Source organism: Geotrypetes seraphini, chromosome 1, assembly GCF_902459505.1.
Source record: "Geotrypetes seraphini chromosome 1, aGeoSer1.1, whole genome shotgun sequence".
Classification (NCBI taxonomy): domain Eukaryota; kingdom Metazoa; phylum Chordata; class Amphibia; order Gymnophiona; family Dermophiidae; genus Geotrypetes; species Geotrypetes seraphini.
Window position 1 is genome coordinate 126,109,161 of NC_047084.1, and position 15,977 is coordinate 126,125,137.

General features: G+C 41.2%; 1 protein-coding gene across 2 annotated transcripts in view; it reads left to right on the forward strand.

Moving 5' to 3' along the window:
• The first annotated feature begins 1,527 nt into the window (after nucleotides 1-1,527).
• The window catches only part of SYNPO2 (synaptopodin 2), a 195,745-nt gene continuing 181,295 nt past the window's right edge, over nucleotides 1,528-15,977 (forward strand). Inside the window, exon 1 of one of the 2 annotated variants that reach the window (XM_033938008.1) lies at nucleotides 1,528-1,724. In XM_033938008.1, coding sequence (XP_033793899.1) covers nucleotides 1,620-1,724 — 105 coding nt within the window. In that variant the 5' untranslated portion in view covers nucleotides 1,528-1,619. The remainder of the gene's footprint in view (nucleotides 1,725-15,977) is intronic. The other variant, XM_033938025.1, reaches the window with a different exon arrangement.

The following is a 15,977-nucleotide window of genomic DNA, read 5'->3' on the forward strand; positions in this document are numbered from 1 at the left end:
CATTCCAGGTGTCCACCACACGTTGGGTAAAGAAGAACTTCCTAGCATTCGTTTTAAATCTGTCCCCTTTCAACTTTTCCAAGTGTCCTCTTGTTCTTTTATTTTTCGAAAGTTTGAAGAATCTGTCCCTCTCTACTCTCTCTATGCCCTTCATGATCTTGTAAGTCTCTATCATATCCCCTCTAAGTCTCCTCTTCTCCAGGGAAAAGAGACCCAGTTTCTCCAATCTCTCAGCGTATGAAAGGTTTTCCATCCCTTTTATCAAGCGTGTCGCTCTCCTCTGAACCCTCTCGAAATGGTTGGAAAGAGCCCAGATTGTGCAGTTGAATAGGAAAATTATTCCACAGCTCAGTAATTTTGAAAAGTAGAGACTTCCCTAATTTGCCAATGTAGGAAAGGACTATTTAAACTTTTGAGTAGATCTGGTAATGTCAGATCTTATAGAATTCCAAGACAGGAAGGATGCCATGCAAGATCTTAAATGTTAAGCAGGCACATTTAAAATAAACCCTGGAAATTACTGGAAGCCAACGAAGTTTTTGTAGGAGTGGAGAGACGTGTTTAAACTTACTTTTTGCAAAGATCAGCCTAGCAGCAGTATTCTGGATCAGTTGACGTCTTTGAAAGCTTTTCTTGGTCAAGCTTAAATAAACCGAATTACAATAATCCAGGCTTGAAAGGATGATTAATTGAACGAGGGCAGCAAAGTGTTGTTGATGGAAACAGGCTCTCACTTTCCTCAACATATGGAGACTAAAAAACCATTTTTTTTAAACTAGAGAATTAAGGTGGTCGTTGAATGAATGTGTTGAATCTATAATGACACCCAGAACTTTACTTGAGAATTCAATCTCTAGTGAAGATCCTGAAGGCAACAGAATGGATGAAGGAGCTAACACTCCCTTTTCTTCCCACCTGCAACTACCGGCATCATCTTTCAAGTCTATCAGGAGGGCGGGAGATGGCAGAACTGGGTTGGAGGAGCACTCCAGAGATTCTGCACTGGGAAAATAGGGCCACACAGAGATGGATGGATGGTTCCGCCGGAGAGAAGAAGAGATTAATGGATCGGCATTGGGGTGCGGCCCGCCAGGGCCTGGAGGGAAGGAGCCGACAAAGCCATCAGGTGTGATGCGGTCCCGGTAACATAAAAGGGAGCTGCATCAAAATTGGAGCCCTGCTGCCGCTAATGAAAGAAAAGCTGGAAGGCTCCACAGCCAGCTCAACTTTGCTTTTTGCATTGATATCTCATTGGCTAATCAGAGATTTGGGATCCTCATTTGATAGGTAAACAATCTTGAGCATCTCTTGGAAAGATGGGCTACAAATAAAAAGCAGACCACAGCACTGTCTGTGTGCCTGGCTCTGCTTCACTCTTTTGATGTTGCTGTCAGTTTCTTCTGTTTACTCTTCTGTCACTTTGTGCACTGTTCTCTCTCTGGAGGCAGGCTGAGTGTGACGTAGCAGTGGGCTGTAGCCTTGTCTGTGGGAGCTTTCTCATTTCCCTGACGGACCAGAGGACAGAGAGCTGCTGTAGCTGAGAGGTGCTAAGTAGCACAAAACAGCTGGGAAAAACTTTACTGTGCCCCCAGCAAAAGCCAAATTAACTGCTACAGAAAATGGGAACCGGGGATTATATTTGCATCACAATGAATGGAGGGGCACCTTGGGGATTTAGGCTGCAAGGTGGGAAGGAGCACAAGCAGCCTTTGCAAGTTTCCAAGGTAAGGTAATGAGGAAAATGGTCTTAAGGAAGATTTCTTTGCTGAAATAGTGCAGGGCAGAAGCTGAGTTTTTTCCGTCAGAACTATTGTTTCAGTGCTGATCCAAGTAAGACTATGTATGCCATAAATTAAGAATGTTTCTGTGTGTGCAAGAACATATCGCAGTGCTGGCTTATCAGGCTTTGCAGACTCTTTGCTGATGGGTTTCAGGGTATTGTTCAAGTGGGTTTAGCAAGGCAAACATCTCATTACTTCCATTCAAGCAGCATTGCGGCAATACCTGGAGCAGGCACCGGGTATGGATGGCTCGCCATTTAGCACACCTTGACTGAGAGAAAATTAAATGCATATTTGTGTGTGCATGTGTTACAAACATTTAAAGTTCAAAACCTTTCCTGAGAGCAAGACTATACATTATCTTTTATACATATGTTTAAACTTCAGTGGGTTGGGGAAGTCTGCTGTCTGTGGTTCTTTGAAGGCTAGTTTATGGATCATTTAGACTACAGAGAAGAAACATGTTTTCTGGCTGTTTGGCCTGGTTGTCTCTTAAAACAGTAAACCTGGTGAATTTATGTAATCAGGATGAATTGTTTAGAATGAGAAAGTGCAAAAGCGGAATCAATGCAGTTATACTAATCGTAAGTCAGTTATTACAGAACTCCCTCTATATAGCAAACGAAAGTCATATTTCTTCAGACTCATAGCAGTTTTTCTTCCCGAAACCTCCCATGAAAGCACTGTCTCCATGGTTGAATCCTGCCACCTAGTGCAATATACAGAGCATTTGATGACTGTATGTCTTATGGTCAGAGGACAGCTGTCCCTCAAGCACAATCAGGCTGGCTCATTTTCCCATTTAGTGATATCATGTATTGATTATTGCAATGCCCTTTATAAAGGCATAACAAAAAAAAGAACTAAGACGCCTCCAAATTGTACAAAACACCACAATAAAAATTATATTTAACACCAAAAAATACGACCACGTTTCCTCCCCTCCTGCGTAAAGCACAGGATCAGTTACAAAATTATATTACTTACATTTAAGACACGCCAAAGTAACCAACCAGATTTTATCAATAGTTTACTAATTCCCCACTGTCCATCTAAAACACTCCGTTCCATGACACAAAACCTTCTGTAAAGCAAATTAATACACTAAGATCAAATAACTTTGCAGTAACTGCACCATCGCTCTGGATTTCTATTCTTAACTACATCCGTGAAGAAATATCTTTGCTTCACTTTAAAACAAAGTTAAAAACATTTCTGTTTCAAGACACATTCGATACCTAATTGCCCTTGTAAGGGCTAAATACATGCTGACTGCAGATGGCAATTTTCTTCCCTTAATTGTTCTCTTTTTTAAAAAAAATATTGTAGTTCTTCCCTTTTTCTCGCTTGTTTCTATTTGTCTTTTTTTAAACTTATTATATAGATTTTATTTCTCAAATGTTTACCCCTATTTTATATGACAAAAGCTGTATTTTTATTGTACACCGCTCAAAAGTCTGATTGAGCAGTATAAGAAATTTTAAATAAACTTGAATCTAGGGGATCTGAAACATATGCAGACATCTATAGACCAGTTCCAAGGAAATAAACTATCCTAAAAAGATGATGTTGAGAATGAAATAATTAGAAAGATTCAACAAGGAGTCAAGAGCCAGAGTTTGTTGGATGTGTGCAATTGGATAGCATTAATCATACGTAAGACGGAGCTAATATGAATTATGAAACGCTCATCTACCTCTGGAAAAACATCTTTTGAAATATCAAATTAAAATTATACTGGGAGGGTTTTCTACAGACCTTGGTGATAAGATTCAGCTATTTTTGGTCTCCATCCATATTACAGTCTAGTGCTATGTAGTTTAGACTGTTGTAGTGGCATTAGAGAGTTCGAGAATGTCATTTTCATGTGTTTCAGGTTGCACAGAATGTTGTGGTTTGAATGGTATTTGGTAGTGACGTTTAGGACCACATTATTCTTGTCCTGTACTTCACTGGCTGCCAGTAGTAAACAGTCAAATTCAAGATCTTTGCAAGGCCTAGAAGGAGAGCAGTCTTTGCTATCTTTACCAGTTTCTACTGTCAAGTCAGAAATAATCAAGTCTTGCCTAGGGTTCCTTTTCTTAAGATGGCTAAATTCATAGTATCTTGTGCCACTGCTTTTTCTGTCACTAGATCATGCTTGTGCAATTCATTACTAGAAGATGTGGGGGCTGACGGAGTCTACCTTCAGTTCAGATGCCATTTGAAACTTGTCTTGTCTACATTGATGCCCGTGAACATTTGCTTGTTCACTGCTAAGGATGGTTTCCTGAACAGTTTTTCAGGTTATAAATATTAAAAAAAAAAAAAAAGATTTCAGAAAAGCTGTTCATATGGCATTGGATGAAAGAAAAACAGTCTAAGGATAACATTTATAAGTGGGTTAGAAATGGACGAAAGGTAAGGCTACAATGATACATGGTAGTTTTTATTTTTTTTATTATCTCACCTATCGTAAACAGTTCTTTGTGAGTTACAAACATTTACCTCCCTCTTTTACGAAACTGTGATAGTAGTTTCTTGCGCGGGGTGCCGCGCTGAATGGCCTGATGCTCATAGAAACTCAATGAGTGTTGGGAGCAGCGCGGGCCATTTAGCGCAGCTCCCCGCACTAGAAACTGCTATTGCAGTTTAGTAAAAGAGGGGATTATTTCTTCTATACTGCACCACTAGTAAACAAGACAAACTCCACAGTAAATTAAAACACAAATGTAGACCTTTATTAAACTCTAATCTTCTCCAGTTAGCGTAGCTTTATACTTTGCATAAGGAAAATCCCTTTATTCCCCATCAAAATGCTACAAAAGCTCAAATAGTTCCTCTCTAGCTTAATTTTGGAGGCATGGTAAGTCATAATTCAAGGCATCTCATAAAGTATGCCCTATGCATGTACTATGTTTATAAGCTGTTTGTTGAAAATCAATTATATATGGGGGTTTTTTTAAATTATAAACCACCTAAGTGTTAGGCGGGTAAAAAATTTATAAAATAAATAGCACAACACTTTGTTGCATCACTCTTAATGTTGGAGCCTTGGTTTAACCTCAGAGCTCTCACCAAGTAATGCCATTGCACTCTATTTGCTAGATACCAAGGGCTATCTCCAATCAATTTGTGGAAAAGCATCATATTGTTTACTAGAAGCTTCTATATTGCTGCTAATGACTGGGGAGTCCATTCAGAAAAGGTGTTACAATACATGAGCTTCAGTAATGGCGTTATGAAGACCTTAAAAGGGCGAGAAAGTTATCAATATGGGCTAAATTAAGATGTTATTGTACCATCATCCTCAGTTATTAGTAAGTAGAGGGAAGGAGGTATCAAAGTGCGTTACCATTAAGACATGTTACTTTATCATTCAATCCAGTTATTAGTAACCTGGTCTCATTTCTTGCAATGGGACCTGTACTAAAATAGCATGTTAATAAAATAGTGTTAAAATAAAATACATCTTAATGGTAGCCCAAATTGATAGCCATGCAGGTCCTATTTTTTAACAAGTTTGGCGCTGTATCTATACAGACAATTATTACCTTTGCTGCATGTTTTTTACCACTTGCAAGAATTGTCCAGTAGTTCCTGATCTAAACAATTAGAATAATTCAATGAGGGTAGGGTGAATGTCTGAATTACTACCCTAAACATCTGCTGAACTTCAGGAATGTATTATATACCACTTCAGATACCTGAGAACAAAGATGAAAAGAACCATCAAAAAGCATCCTTAGATCCCTCACCTCAGATTTCTTCACTTGTTCTTCCTCAATCTCCCATTGTAGGAGTGGGGTGGGAAGGGGGATTTACTAGGCCTTGTGATCAATTTTTGTTTTAATGCAATACTAATCCACTATACAATAATTCCTAGATTTATCTTGATTTCTCTCTCTCTAGCACCTATATCCCTTCCTCCTAGAAGCAGTGCTTGCCCATCATTTGCATAAAAGTAAAAGGTCATTCTCAATAGGCATGAAAAGATGCTAATAACAGGGATAATGCAGAACCTTGAGGTACCCTATACTCCAGAAGGCATGGAAGACACAGTTTTCCTATTTTTAAAAAAAAACAACATCTCCCTGCTAAGAAAGAAGTAATCTACTTTGTCCATACTATCTTCTCACACCACTTCAGCAGATGTTCCTGATATACCAAATCCAAAACACTAGACATATCTAATAAAACTAAGTACATGTATTTCTTTTATCTAGATATCCCATTATTTCAACATAGAAACATGATGGCAGATAAAGGCTAAATGGCCCATCTGCAGTAACCATTATCTCTTCTTCTCTCTAAGAGATCCCACATGCCTATCCCAGGCTTTCTTCAATTCAGACACAGTCTCTGTCGCCACTACCTCTTCCGGGAGACTGTTCCACACATTTACCACCCTTTCTGTAAAAAAGTATTTCCTTAGATTATTCCTGAGCCTATCACCTCTTAATTTCATCCTATGCCCTCTCATTCCAGATCTTCTTTTCAAATTAAAGAGGCTCAACTCATGCGCATTTACGCCACGTAGGTATTTAAATGTCTCTATCATATCTCCCGTTTCTCACCTTTCCTCCAACCTATACATATTGAGATCTAATCTAATCTTTGATTTTATATACCGATTCATCCCAACAGGAGGGCTCGACTCGGTTAACAAAATATTAATAAATTATACAAGAGATTAGAGCAAAAACTATATCTTTTAGGCCAAAATTTTATCTTTTATGGTTGATTATTTGAAAAGAAAAATAATTAGTAAATTTCTGAAATAAATATGTCTTCAATGCTTTACGAAAAGTGGGTAGATGAGAGAGAACTCTAATTATAGAAGGAAGGTCATTCCAAACTTTTACGAATAAAAAAAAAAATGATCGACGAAAGTTGCCCATAGTTTTTATTCCTTTAACAGTGGGAAAGCCAAGTTTATATTTCTGAGAGCTCCTAGAATGAAAGATTTCTTGTGAATTAAATGAAACAGGGACCAAAGGAGATCTTTAAGTCTGTCCCCATATACTTTATGACGAAGATCCCGCACCATTTTAGAGCCTTCCTCTGGACCCTCTCCATCCTTTTTATATCTTTTTGAAGCCTAGCATTCTTCTAGTTTTTGCCGTCACCTTTTCAACCTGATAATGTCCTGACCTAAACTCTGCTTGATATTGGTCAAACCCCCTTTTCCTCACAAAGGTCTACAGATTGGTTGACCAACTTTGTCTGTTAGTTTAATCAAAAAGGTATATTAGATATAGGCTACTACCTCAATCCCAAACTCAGTTTAATGACTCTTCCTACAACACTGGGGTAATCACTGAGTGCTTTGTGTTGTTTTAAGCAGTCTTTTTAAAGTGATGCATCTACAATCCTATAAACCAACATTGTTGCTACCGGCTATTTCACTAACTATGAAGGGCACGGGTCAAACCAACTACTTGTAGCTTTCCGTCCTCTCAATTCATCAAATGTGTTAAAAGACATTCCCCGACCCTCTCTTGCTACTACTTCCATGTCCTTATCCAGACCTCCCTTGTACCCAGTTTCTGCAAAACCTCTCTTCAATTCTTTAACCTTATTTATCTATCAAAGAGCAAAAAGACAACAGGGGACACTCAATGAAATTATGCGAAAATGCCTTTAAAACAAATAGGAGGAAATATTTTTCACTCAATAGTTAAGCTCTGGAACTCATTGCCAGAGGATGTGGTAACAGTGGTTAGCATAGCTGGGTTTAAAAACAGTATAAACAAGTTCCTGGAGGAAAAGTTCATAATCTACTGTTGAGATAGATGTGGGGGAAACCACTGCTTGGAAGGTTGATACTGTTTGGGTTTTGCCAGGTACTTATGACCTGCATTAGCCACTGTAGAAACAGGATACTGGGCTAGATGGTCCATTGATCTGACCTAGTATGGCTATTGTTGGATAATAATGCAACATACATAGTCAAATAACAATATTACAACAGTGGATATATAAAATCACTATGAACTACCGGTAATTACTTCTTCCAAGAAATCCCTCATTGTCTTAATTCTGCAGACTGATTCCCAGTTTCTTCTGTATTTGCCCTCTTAGAGGAAACTTAGGCTAGTGAAGTTGTGCTTTTTTGAACATCATTTTGCACTGTTGTTTCAGATGTTAATGTTATCTCAACTTTATTATAATTCTTTATATTTGAACTTAACATCAAAATTGAACAAAAAAATTGCAGTTGCTCCAGAATACTGCGGTTAGATTAATTTTTGGTCTAAAAAGATATGAAAGTGTTACATTAGCATATAAGAGTCTCCATTGGTTATTGGTTGAGAGGCAAATTAAGTTTAATTCAGCTTGCATAGTTCATCATATGTTACAGACTGACTCTTCAGATAATCTGATTTTGCTTCTTTGGCTCATTTGCATTATTTTTCCACCAGATTGCGACGAGCAGCAGCAGAAGGCTGTTAACCTCTATGAAGGGAGCAAGACTCAGGCAAATGGTATTAGAGCCAACCAGGGATCAGCCGATACTGGACCTGATACTTACCATTTGGAGAAAGCGTCACAGGGGTCTCGGTAGGCGACACGTTGGCCTCCAGTGACCACAACATGGTATGGTTCAACCTCAGGAAAGGTTTCACTAAATCAAACACATTGACCAAGGTCCTCAACTTCAGGGACACAAACTTCGAAAGCATGGGAGATTTCATCCGTCAAGCACTGCAGAACCAGGCAGAAACAGATGAGGTAGAGGAAATTAAACTCTGAAAGCAATCATGCACGAAGCAACCAACCGCTATATAAAATCAGTAAGTAAACAACGAACAAACAATAAACCACAATGGTTCTCTGCGGAGATCTCAGACCTCATAAAAAAGAAGAAAAGAGCGTTCATCTCCTACAAACAATTAGGGAGGCAGGAATCTAGGGAAGACTATCTGGCCAAGTCAAAAGCGGTCAAAACAGCAGTCAGAGAGGCCAAATTCCGAATGGGGGAGAATCTAGCGAAGAACATCAAGAAGGGCGATAAATCCTTCTTCCGGTATATTAGTGACAGAAACAGAAACACAGATGGGATAGTACGCCTTAGGAAACCCGATGGGAACTATGTAGAATCGGACTCTGAAAAAGCCAAACTTTTAAATGAATACTTTTGCTCAGTCTTCACTTGCAAGGCGCCGGGATCCGGCCCTCAGTTGCAGATAAGGGAAAGCTTGGAAGACCCGTTTCAAAACTTCGAATTTACGCCCAGCAGCGTCTATTACGAGCTATCAAATCTCAAGGTTAACAAGGCTATGGGACCAAACAAACTGCACCCCAGGGTGCTCAGGGTGTTAAGTGACGTCTTGGCAGAACCATTATCCGCGCTCTTCAATCTTTCCCTAAGTACAGGAAGAGTCCCGTTGGACTGGAAAACAGCTAACATCATTCCACTCCACAAAAATGGATGCAGGACGGAGGCTGCAAACTACAGACCGGTGAGTCTCGCATCGATAGTGAGCAAACTTATGGAGACTCTAATCAAGCACCAATTGGATATGATCCTGAACGAGGAGAATCTATGAGATCCCCATCAACACGGATTTACAAAGGGAAGGTCCTGCCAGTCCAATCTGGCTTCTTTGACTGGGTTACAAGAAAGCTGGATATAGGGGAGTCCCTAGACATCGTGTACCTGGACTTCAGTAAAGCATCTGATAGCGTCCCACACCGCAGGTTGCTGAGCAAGATGAGTTCAATGGGATTAGGTGACACGTTAACTACATGGGATAAGGACTGGCTCAGAGGCAGAATTCAGAAGGTGGTGGTAAACGGCACCCCCTCCGAAGTAGCGGAGGTGATCAGCGGAGTGCTGCAGGGCTCAGTACTGGGCCCGATCCTATTCAACATCTTTATAAGAGACTTGGCTAAGGGGCTTCGAGGCAAAATTACGTTATTTGCCGATGACGCCAAACTATGCAATGTAGTAGGCAAGAGAACAACAGACCAAAGCACAGTGCCTAACATAAGCTCAATGCCCGACAGTATGACGCACGACCTACTCCTACTGGAACAATGGTCCAGGATTTGGCAACTAAGTTTCAATGCCAAAAAATGCAAGGTCATGCACCTTGGCAGCAAAAATCCATGCCAGACTTACTCCCTAAATGGAGAGACCCTAGCAAGGACTGTAGCAGAACGTGACTTGGGGGTAATCATTAGTGAAGACATGAAGACTGCCAATCAAGTGGAGAAAGCTTCATCCAAGGCTAGACAAATCATAGGTTGTATCCGCAGAGGTTTCGTCAACTGTAAGCCCGAGGTCATAATGCCATTGTACAGATCCATGGTGAGACCCCATCTGGAATACTGTGTACAATTTTGGAGGCCACATTACCGCAAAGATGTGCTGAGAGTTGAGTCGGTCCAGCGAATGGCCACCCGGATGGTCTCAGGACTCAAGGATCTCCCGTATGAGGAACGGCTGGACAAGTTGCAGCTCTACTCACTCGAGGAACGCAGAGAGAGGGGAGACATGATTGAGATGTTCAAATATGTCACGGGCCGTATTGAGGTGGAAGAAGATATCTTTTTTCTCAGGGGGCCCATGTCAACGAGAGGGCATCCGCTGAAACTCAAGGGTGGGAAATTTCATGGTGACACCAGAAAATATTTCTTCACTGAAAGAGTGATTGATTGCTGGAATGATCTTCCACTGCAGGTAATTGAGGCCAGCAGCGTGCCATATTTTAAGAAAAAATGGGATTGGTACGTGGGATCTTTTCATAGAGGAAGGCAGGGGTGGGTCATTGTTGTGGGCAGACTGGATGGGCCGTGGCCCTTTTCTGCCGTCAGTTTCTATGTTACTTTTTATTGCCGGTACTATATTTTTCATATATTAGAGGAGTATGGTATAAACAACAGCTCAATTTCCCTTTTGCTTACGCTGTCATTACAATTTGGAATAATCTACCTGTTTACATTAGGAGTGATATCAATTATTTAAGGTTTTGTAAAAATTTGAAAACTTTTATATGATTTGTAATATTAATGCTATGATGATATTTTAATTATTGATTGCTTTTGTATTTTCCCATAGATTTTACAGCCTGTTTGAATGTAAATTGCCTTGAAACCTTTTGGTATATTTTGATTAATAAGTTGTGTATTAGCTTAGATTATAATAAGTTTAAGAATACATTACATTACATTAGGGATTTCTATTCCGCCATTACCTTGCAGTTCAAGGCGGATTACAAAAGAATTATCCAAGAACTTACAAAAAAAAAAAAAAAATTGGTCATTTTCAAAAAGAGTAAGAAATGGGTAAGGTTATTTGTTTGGAGTAGTTGGCTTTAGTGAGAGGTGGAGTTTGAGACTTGCGGTATTATTTCTTTTTTCAGAGTTTGGTCTTTATTTCTTTTCTAAAAGTCTTGTAGTCGAGGGATGCCGTCAGTAGATTGGCAATTTGGTTGTCTAGTTTGGCTGCTTGAGTGGCCAGGAGGCCATCATATAGTTTTTTCCGTTTGACCTCCTTAATTGGGGGGTATGAGAATGGGGTGTGAGTTTTCCTATGTCTGGTTGCGTGTTGTGGATGAGTCGGTTATTCAGGTAGTTTGGACTGTCTCCGTATAAAGTCTTAAATAGTAGGCAGTAGAATTTAAATTGTATTCTTGCTGGGATCGGAAGCCAGTGCGATTGGAGATATGCTTCTTTAATGTGATCATGTTTCTTTAATGAGATGAGTCTTAGTGCTGTGTTTTGGGGTCATTTTGGATAATTTGGGGAAATTTTGGATAATTTGTAGTTGTTTTGTTATGGTTGTAGGGCATGGGAGGTAGAGGATATTACAGTAGTCAAGTAGGCCTAGTATTAAGGACTGAACTATGAGCTGGAATTGAGTTTTCTCGAAGAATTTCCGAACTTGTCTTAAGTTTCTCATGACTAAGAATGACTTTTGTATTGTTTTATTGATTTGCGGTTGCATGGTGCAGCATCTGTCGATAGTTATTCCTAGCAGTTTTAGGGTGGTTTGTATGGGGTAGTTAATTGTGTTGATTTCAATGTTGGTTATGGTTGGTATTTTGTTGTTTTCTAGGAGGATGAATTTCGTTTTATCTGGGTTCAATTTCAGTTTGTGATCTTTCATCCAGGTTGCTATTGATTTTAGTGTTTGGTATAGGAACATAAGAATTGCCATACTGGGGCAGACCGAAGGTCCATCAAGCCCAGTATCCTGTTTCCAACAGTTGCCAACCCAGGTCTCAAGTACCTAGCTAGATCCCAAATAGCAAAATAGATTATCCCAGGACAAGCAGGCAGCCTATTCTCACATATGGGTGACGTCACTGATGGAGCCCCGATTCGGAAGCCTCGCAAGCAGACTTGCTTGTAGAAACTAGAAGTTTCGAGTCATTTGCAAGTGCCTTCCCACCCAGCACAGGGCACGTCTCCTCAGTTTTCAGTTGTCCGTGGAGCCGAGAAGTCCGTCTTTGACTCTCTGCGTTCAACTTATTTACTTCGTGCCTTCTCTCACCGCGGTTTGTGTTGTTTTTTCTTCACAAATCGCTGTATTTAGTTTATTTCTTTTATTTCTTGTTTTAAAAAATATATATATATTTTTTTTATTTCTTCCGTTCGGCTGCTGGGGCAGGCCGCTTGGCCGCAGCCCAGGGGCTTCGACCTTGCAGTGGCTGTTTTTCCTCCTATGTCCCGGCCAACAACAGGCTTCAAGAAGTGTAGCCAGTTTCAGCGTGCAATTTCTCTCACGGACCCACATAGTAAGTGCCTTGGGCCAGACCATCACCTGAAGTCGTGCGAGCGCTGTGCTATTCATCAACCTCGAGCCCTTAAACGTCATCTGCTTTCAGTGGAGAAGCTCTTCGGGATGGATTTGACCTTGACTCCGAAGCCGACCTCGGTCTCACCTTCAATCGAAGCTCCTCCTGCCTCCACTGCTTCGACCTCGAGCCTCATCAGACCATCGTTTGCAGCGGCTCTTTCCTCGATGAAGTCTGCTGTATCTTCCCCTGTATCCTCAGATCAGATAGCTCAGCAGAAAGTTCCAGCGGTGGTGCTTAAGGTGCCTAAGACTTCCAAGTCGAAGCACATTTCCACTGCCTCTGTGGAACCTCCAGCCAAAGCAGGTGGTCTGGTTTCAGACGCGGATCCATCCTTGCTGGCTTCTTTCCAGACCATGTTAGAGCAGCAATTCATTCAATTCCTTACTAATATGGAATCGAAGCTAGCTACTCTAATCCAGCCTGGGCATTCTGCAGACTCCAGTGAGGTTGAGCCTCTTCTTATGCCTCAGACTGAGACTACACACTCTATGCAGGGAGCAGAGTCTCTGTGAGTGTCTGGTCTGGCATCTGGAATACTGTGTACAATTCTGGAGGCCGCATTATCAAAAAGATGTGTGGAGAGTTGAGTCGGTTCAGCGAATGGCCACCAGGATGGTCTCAGGACTCAAGGATCTCCCGTATGAGGAATGACTGGGTAAGTTGCAGCTGTACTCACTCGAGGAATGCAGAGAGAGGGGAGACATGATCGAGACGTTCAAATATGTCACAGGCCGTATCAAGGTGGAAGAGGATCTCTTTTTCCTTAAAGGACCCACGGCAACAAGAGGGCATCCGTTGAAAATCAGGGGTGGGAAATTTCATGGCGACACCAGAAAATATTTCTTCACCAAAAGGGTGGTTGATCGCTGGAATAATCTTCCACAACAGGTAATTGAGGCAAGCAGCGTGCCAGATTTTAAGAAAAGATGGGATTGGCATGTGGGATCTCTTCATGGAGGTAGTTAGGGGGTGGGCCATTAGTGTGGGCAGACTAGATGGGCCGTGGCCCTTTTCTTCCGTCATGTTCTATGTTTCTATGTAAAGCAAGGAGCAGATTCTTTGTAAGTGCCTCAACAGGATTCTTCATACTCCATACAAGTAGCTGAGTCTTTGGGAGCGCATCGAGGTTCCTCCATTAAGCCTCTGGAGCTTCGATCCACAGCTTCCAACCCCATCCATTCTTTGGTGCCATCGACTGCTTCCATCTATGGGGCGAAGTATCCTTGAACCTCGAGATCTGCTTCCAAGCACCGTTCTCACCGACGTTCGAGGCCTTCATCGAGGCATACCTCCAGGCATAGCTCTTCTTCCAAAGAGCGTCCTTCTTCAACTAAGCCTCGATTTACATCTTCCAGTTCTACTAGACCACTGACTCCTCGATCGAGGTCTCCACTTCCACACCTCGAGGACTCAGCAGTTTCGATTGCTTCGTCAAAGTCTCCCTATTCTTTTGATGCCTTTTTTCCTGCTGAAGCCTCATCATCAGGAAACAGAGGGTTGGAGTAAAGGGCCATTACTCTGACTGGCAATGGGTCACGAGCGGAGTTCCGCAGGGGTTGGTGCTGGGACCACTCCTGTTCAATATATTTATTAACGACCTGGAGGCGGGAACAAAATGTGAGGTTATTAAATTTGCGGATGACACCAAACTCTACAGCAGGGTTAAAACCACGGAAGACTGCGAAGATCTCCAAAGGGACCTAACGACACTGGAAGAGTGGGCCAAAAAGTGGCAAATGAGCTTTAACATAGGGAAATGCAAGGTCATGCATGTAGGGAAAAAGAACCCGATGTTCACCTACAAAATGGGGGGCTCACTGCTAGGGGTAAGTAACCTTGAAAGAGACCTGGGAGTGATGGTAGACACAACATTGAAGGCGTCGGCACAGTGCACCACAGCCTCAAGGAAAGCAAACAAAATGTTGGGTATCATTAAGAAGGGTATCACGACCAGGACGAAGGAAGTCATCCTGCCACTGTATCGTGCAATGGTGCACCCGCATCTGGAGTACTGTGTCCAGTATTGGTCGCTGTACCTCAAGAAGGACATGGCAGTACTTGAGGGAGTCCAAAGAAGAGCAACTAAACTGATAAAGGGTATGGAAAATCTCCCATATACTGACAGATTGAAACAGTTAGGACATTGCTACAGAACAAGCTGCCACCCTGGCAGACAACTCAAAGGCATCGTAAGAAGACTGAAGTAGATGTAATCTGAGTTGTGATAGAGAAGCTAAGACGTCTTGAAATTCAAAGTGCTTTTGAGTATCTAAATAATTAAGAAATTTAGGCAAAAGAGCAATGAGGAACTCAAAATAAGTGATAAAATGGAAATTGTAATTAAGGACTTTAAAGGACATCATGGCATTTTGATAGATGCGATGTCCAAATTTGTCCATAGTTTTCCCTTCCAGGAGGAACGGTAGCATAAAGCTTGGAAGGATGAGACCTTTTCAATGATGACTCCACAAGTAGGAATTGGTGAGATAACTGTGAATTCTCAAAACCTTTGCAATGAAGAGTTTTATATCTGGAGTCCAATTTGCCTGGAACAGCTGGAATTGCATTAGGTGTCTCCAGGCATCTGGTAAAAGTCTGAGACAAAAGTTTGTGAAGAGGAAGCTTAAGTGACTCTGCCGGAGGCTGAGGAAGATGCATGACTTCGAGATACTCCTTAGAGTATTTAGAACCAGCATCTAATTGAAGGTCCAAGTCAATAGCCATCTGACGAAGAAAGGAGGAATAAAGATAGCTGATCCGCCAATGCCTTGCCTCGAGAAGGACTCGAGGTCGTCGAGGCAGCCTGTTTACCCCCTCAAAGAAGTACAATAGGTTGGTGAGGCATGACCTACCCTTGCAGAAGCCGTGCTGACTCGACTTTAGCTGTCCATTGTTTTCTATGTGTTCACAAATGCTGTCCTTAATCAGTGCTTCCATCATCTTTCTCGGGACCGAGGTCAAGCTCACCGGCCTGTAGTTTCCCGGGTCACCCCTTGAACCCTTCTTGAAGATGGGCGTGACATTTGCTATTTTCCAGTCCTCTGCGATCTCTCCAGTTTTTTTTTTTTTTTTAAGTTCAATAAGTTTTTATTAAGATTGTATTTCATAACATAAAATAATACAGATGTAAAACATCAAAACATTGCATCCATACGCATATTGATACATATCATATCAGAAAGCAATGCCCCAAACCAGGGGATCAATAATATAAAGGATTAGAATTTCCAGGAAGAGGGAAAAGAAAAAGGGAGAAATGAACAGATCAGTATATCTTATACTTAAACAGTGATGTAATGACTGTACACAATCTAAGGAGAAGCACGTACCCTAATAATGCATCAATAACATTGAGATAATGCTGCAAAGAGGAAATATGATTATCGATAATAACATCAGGTATAGT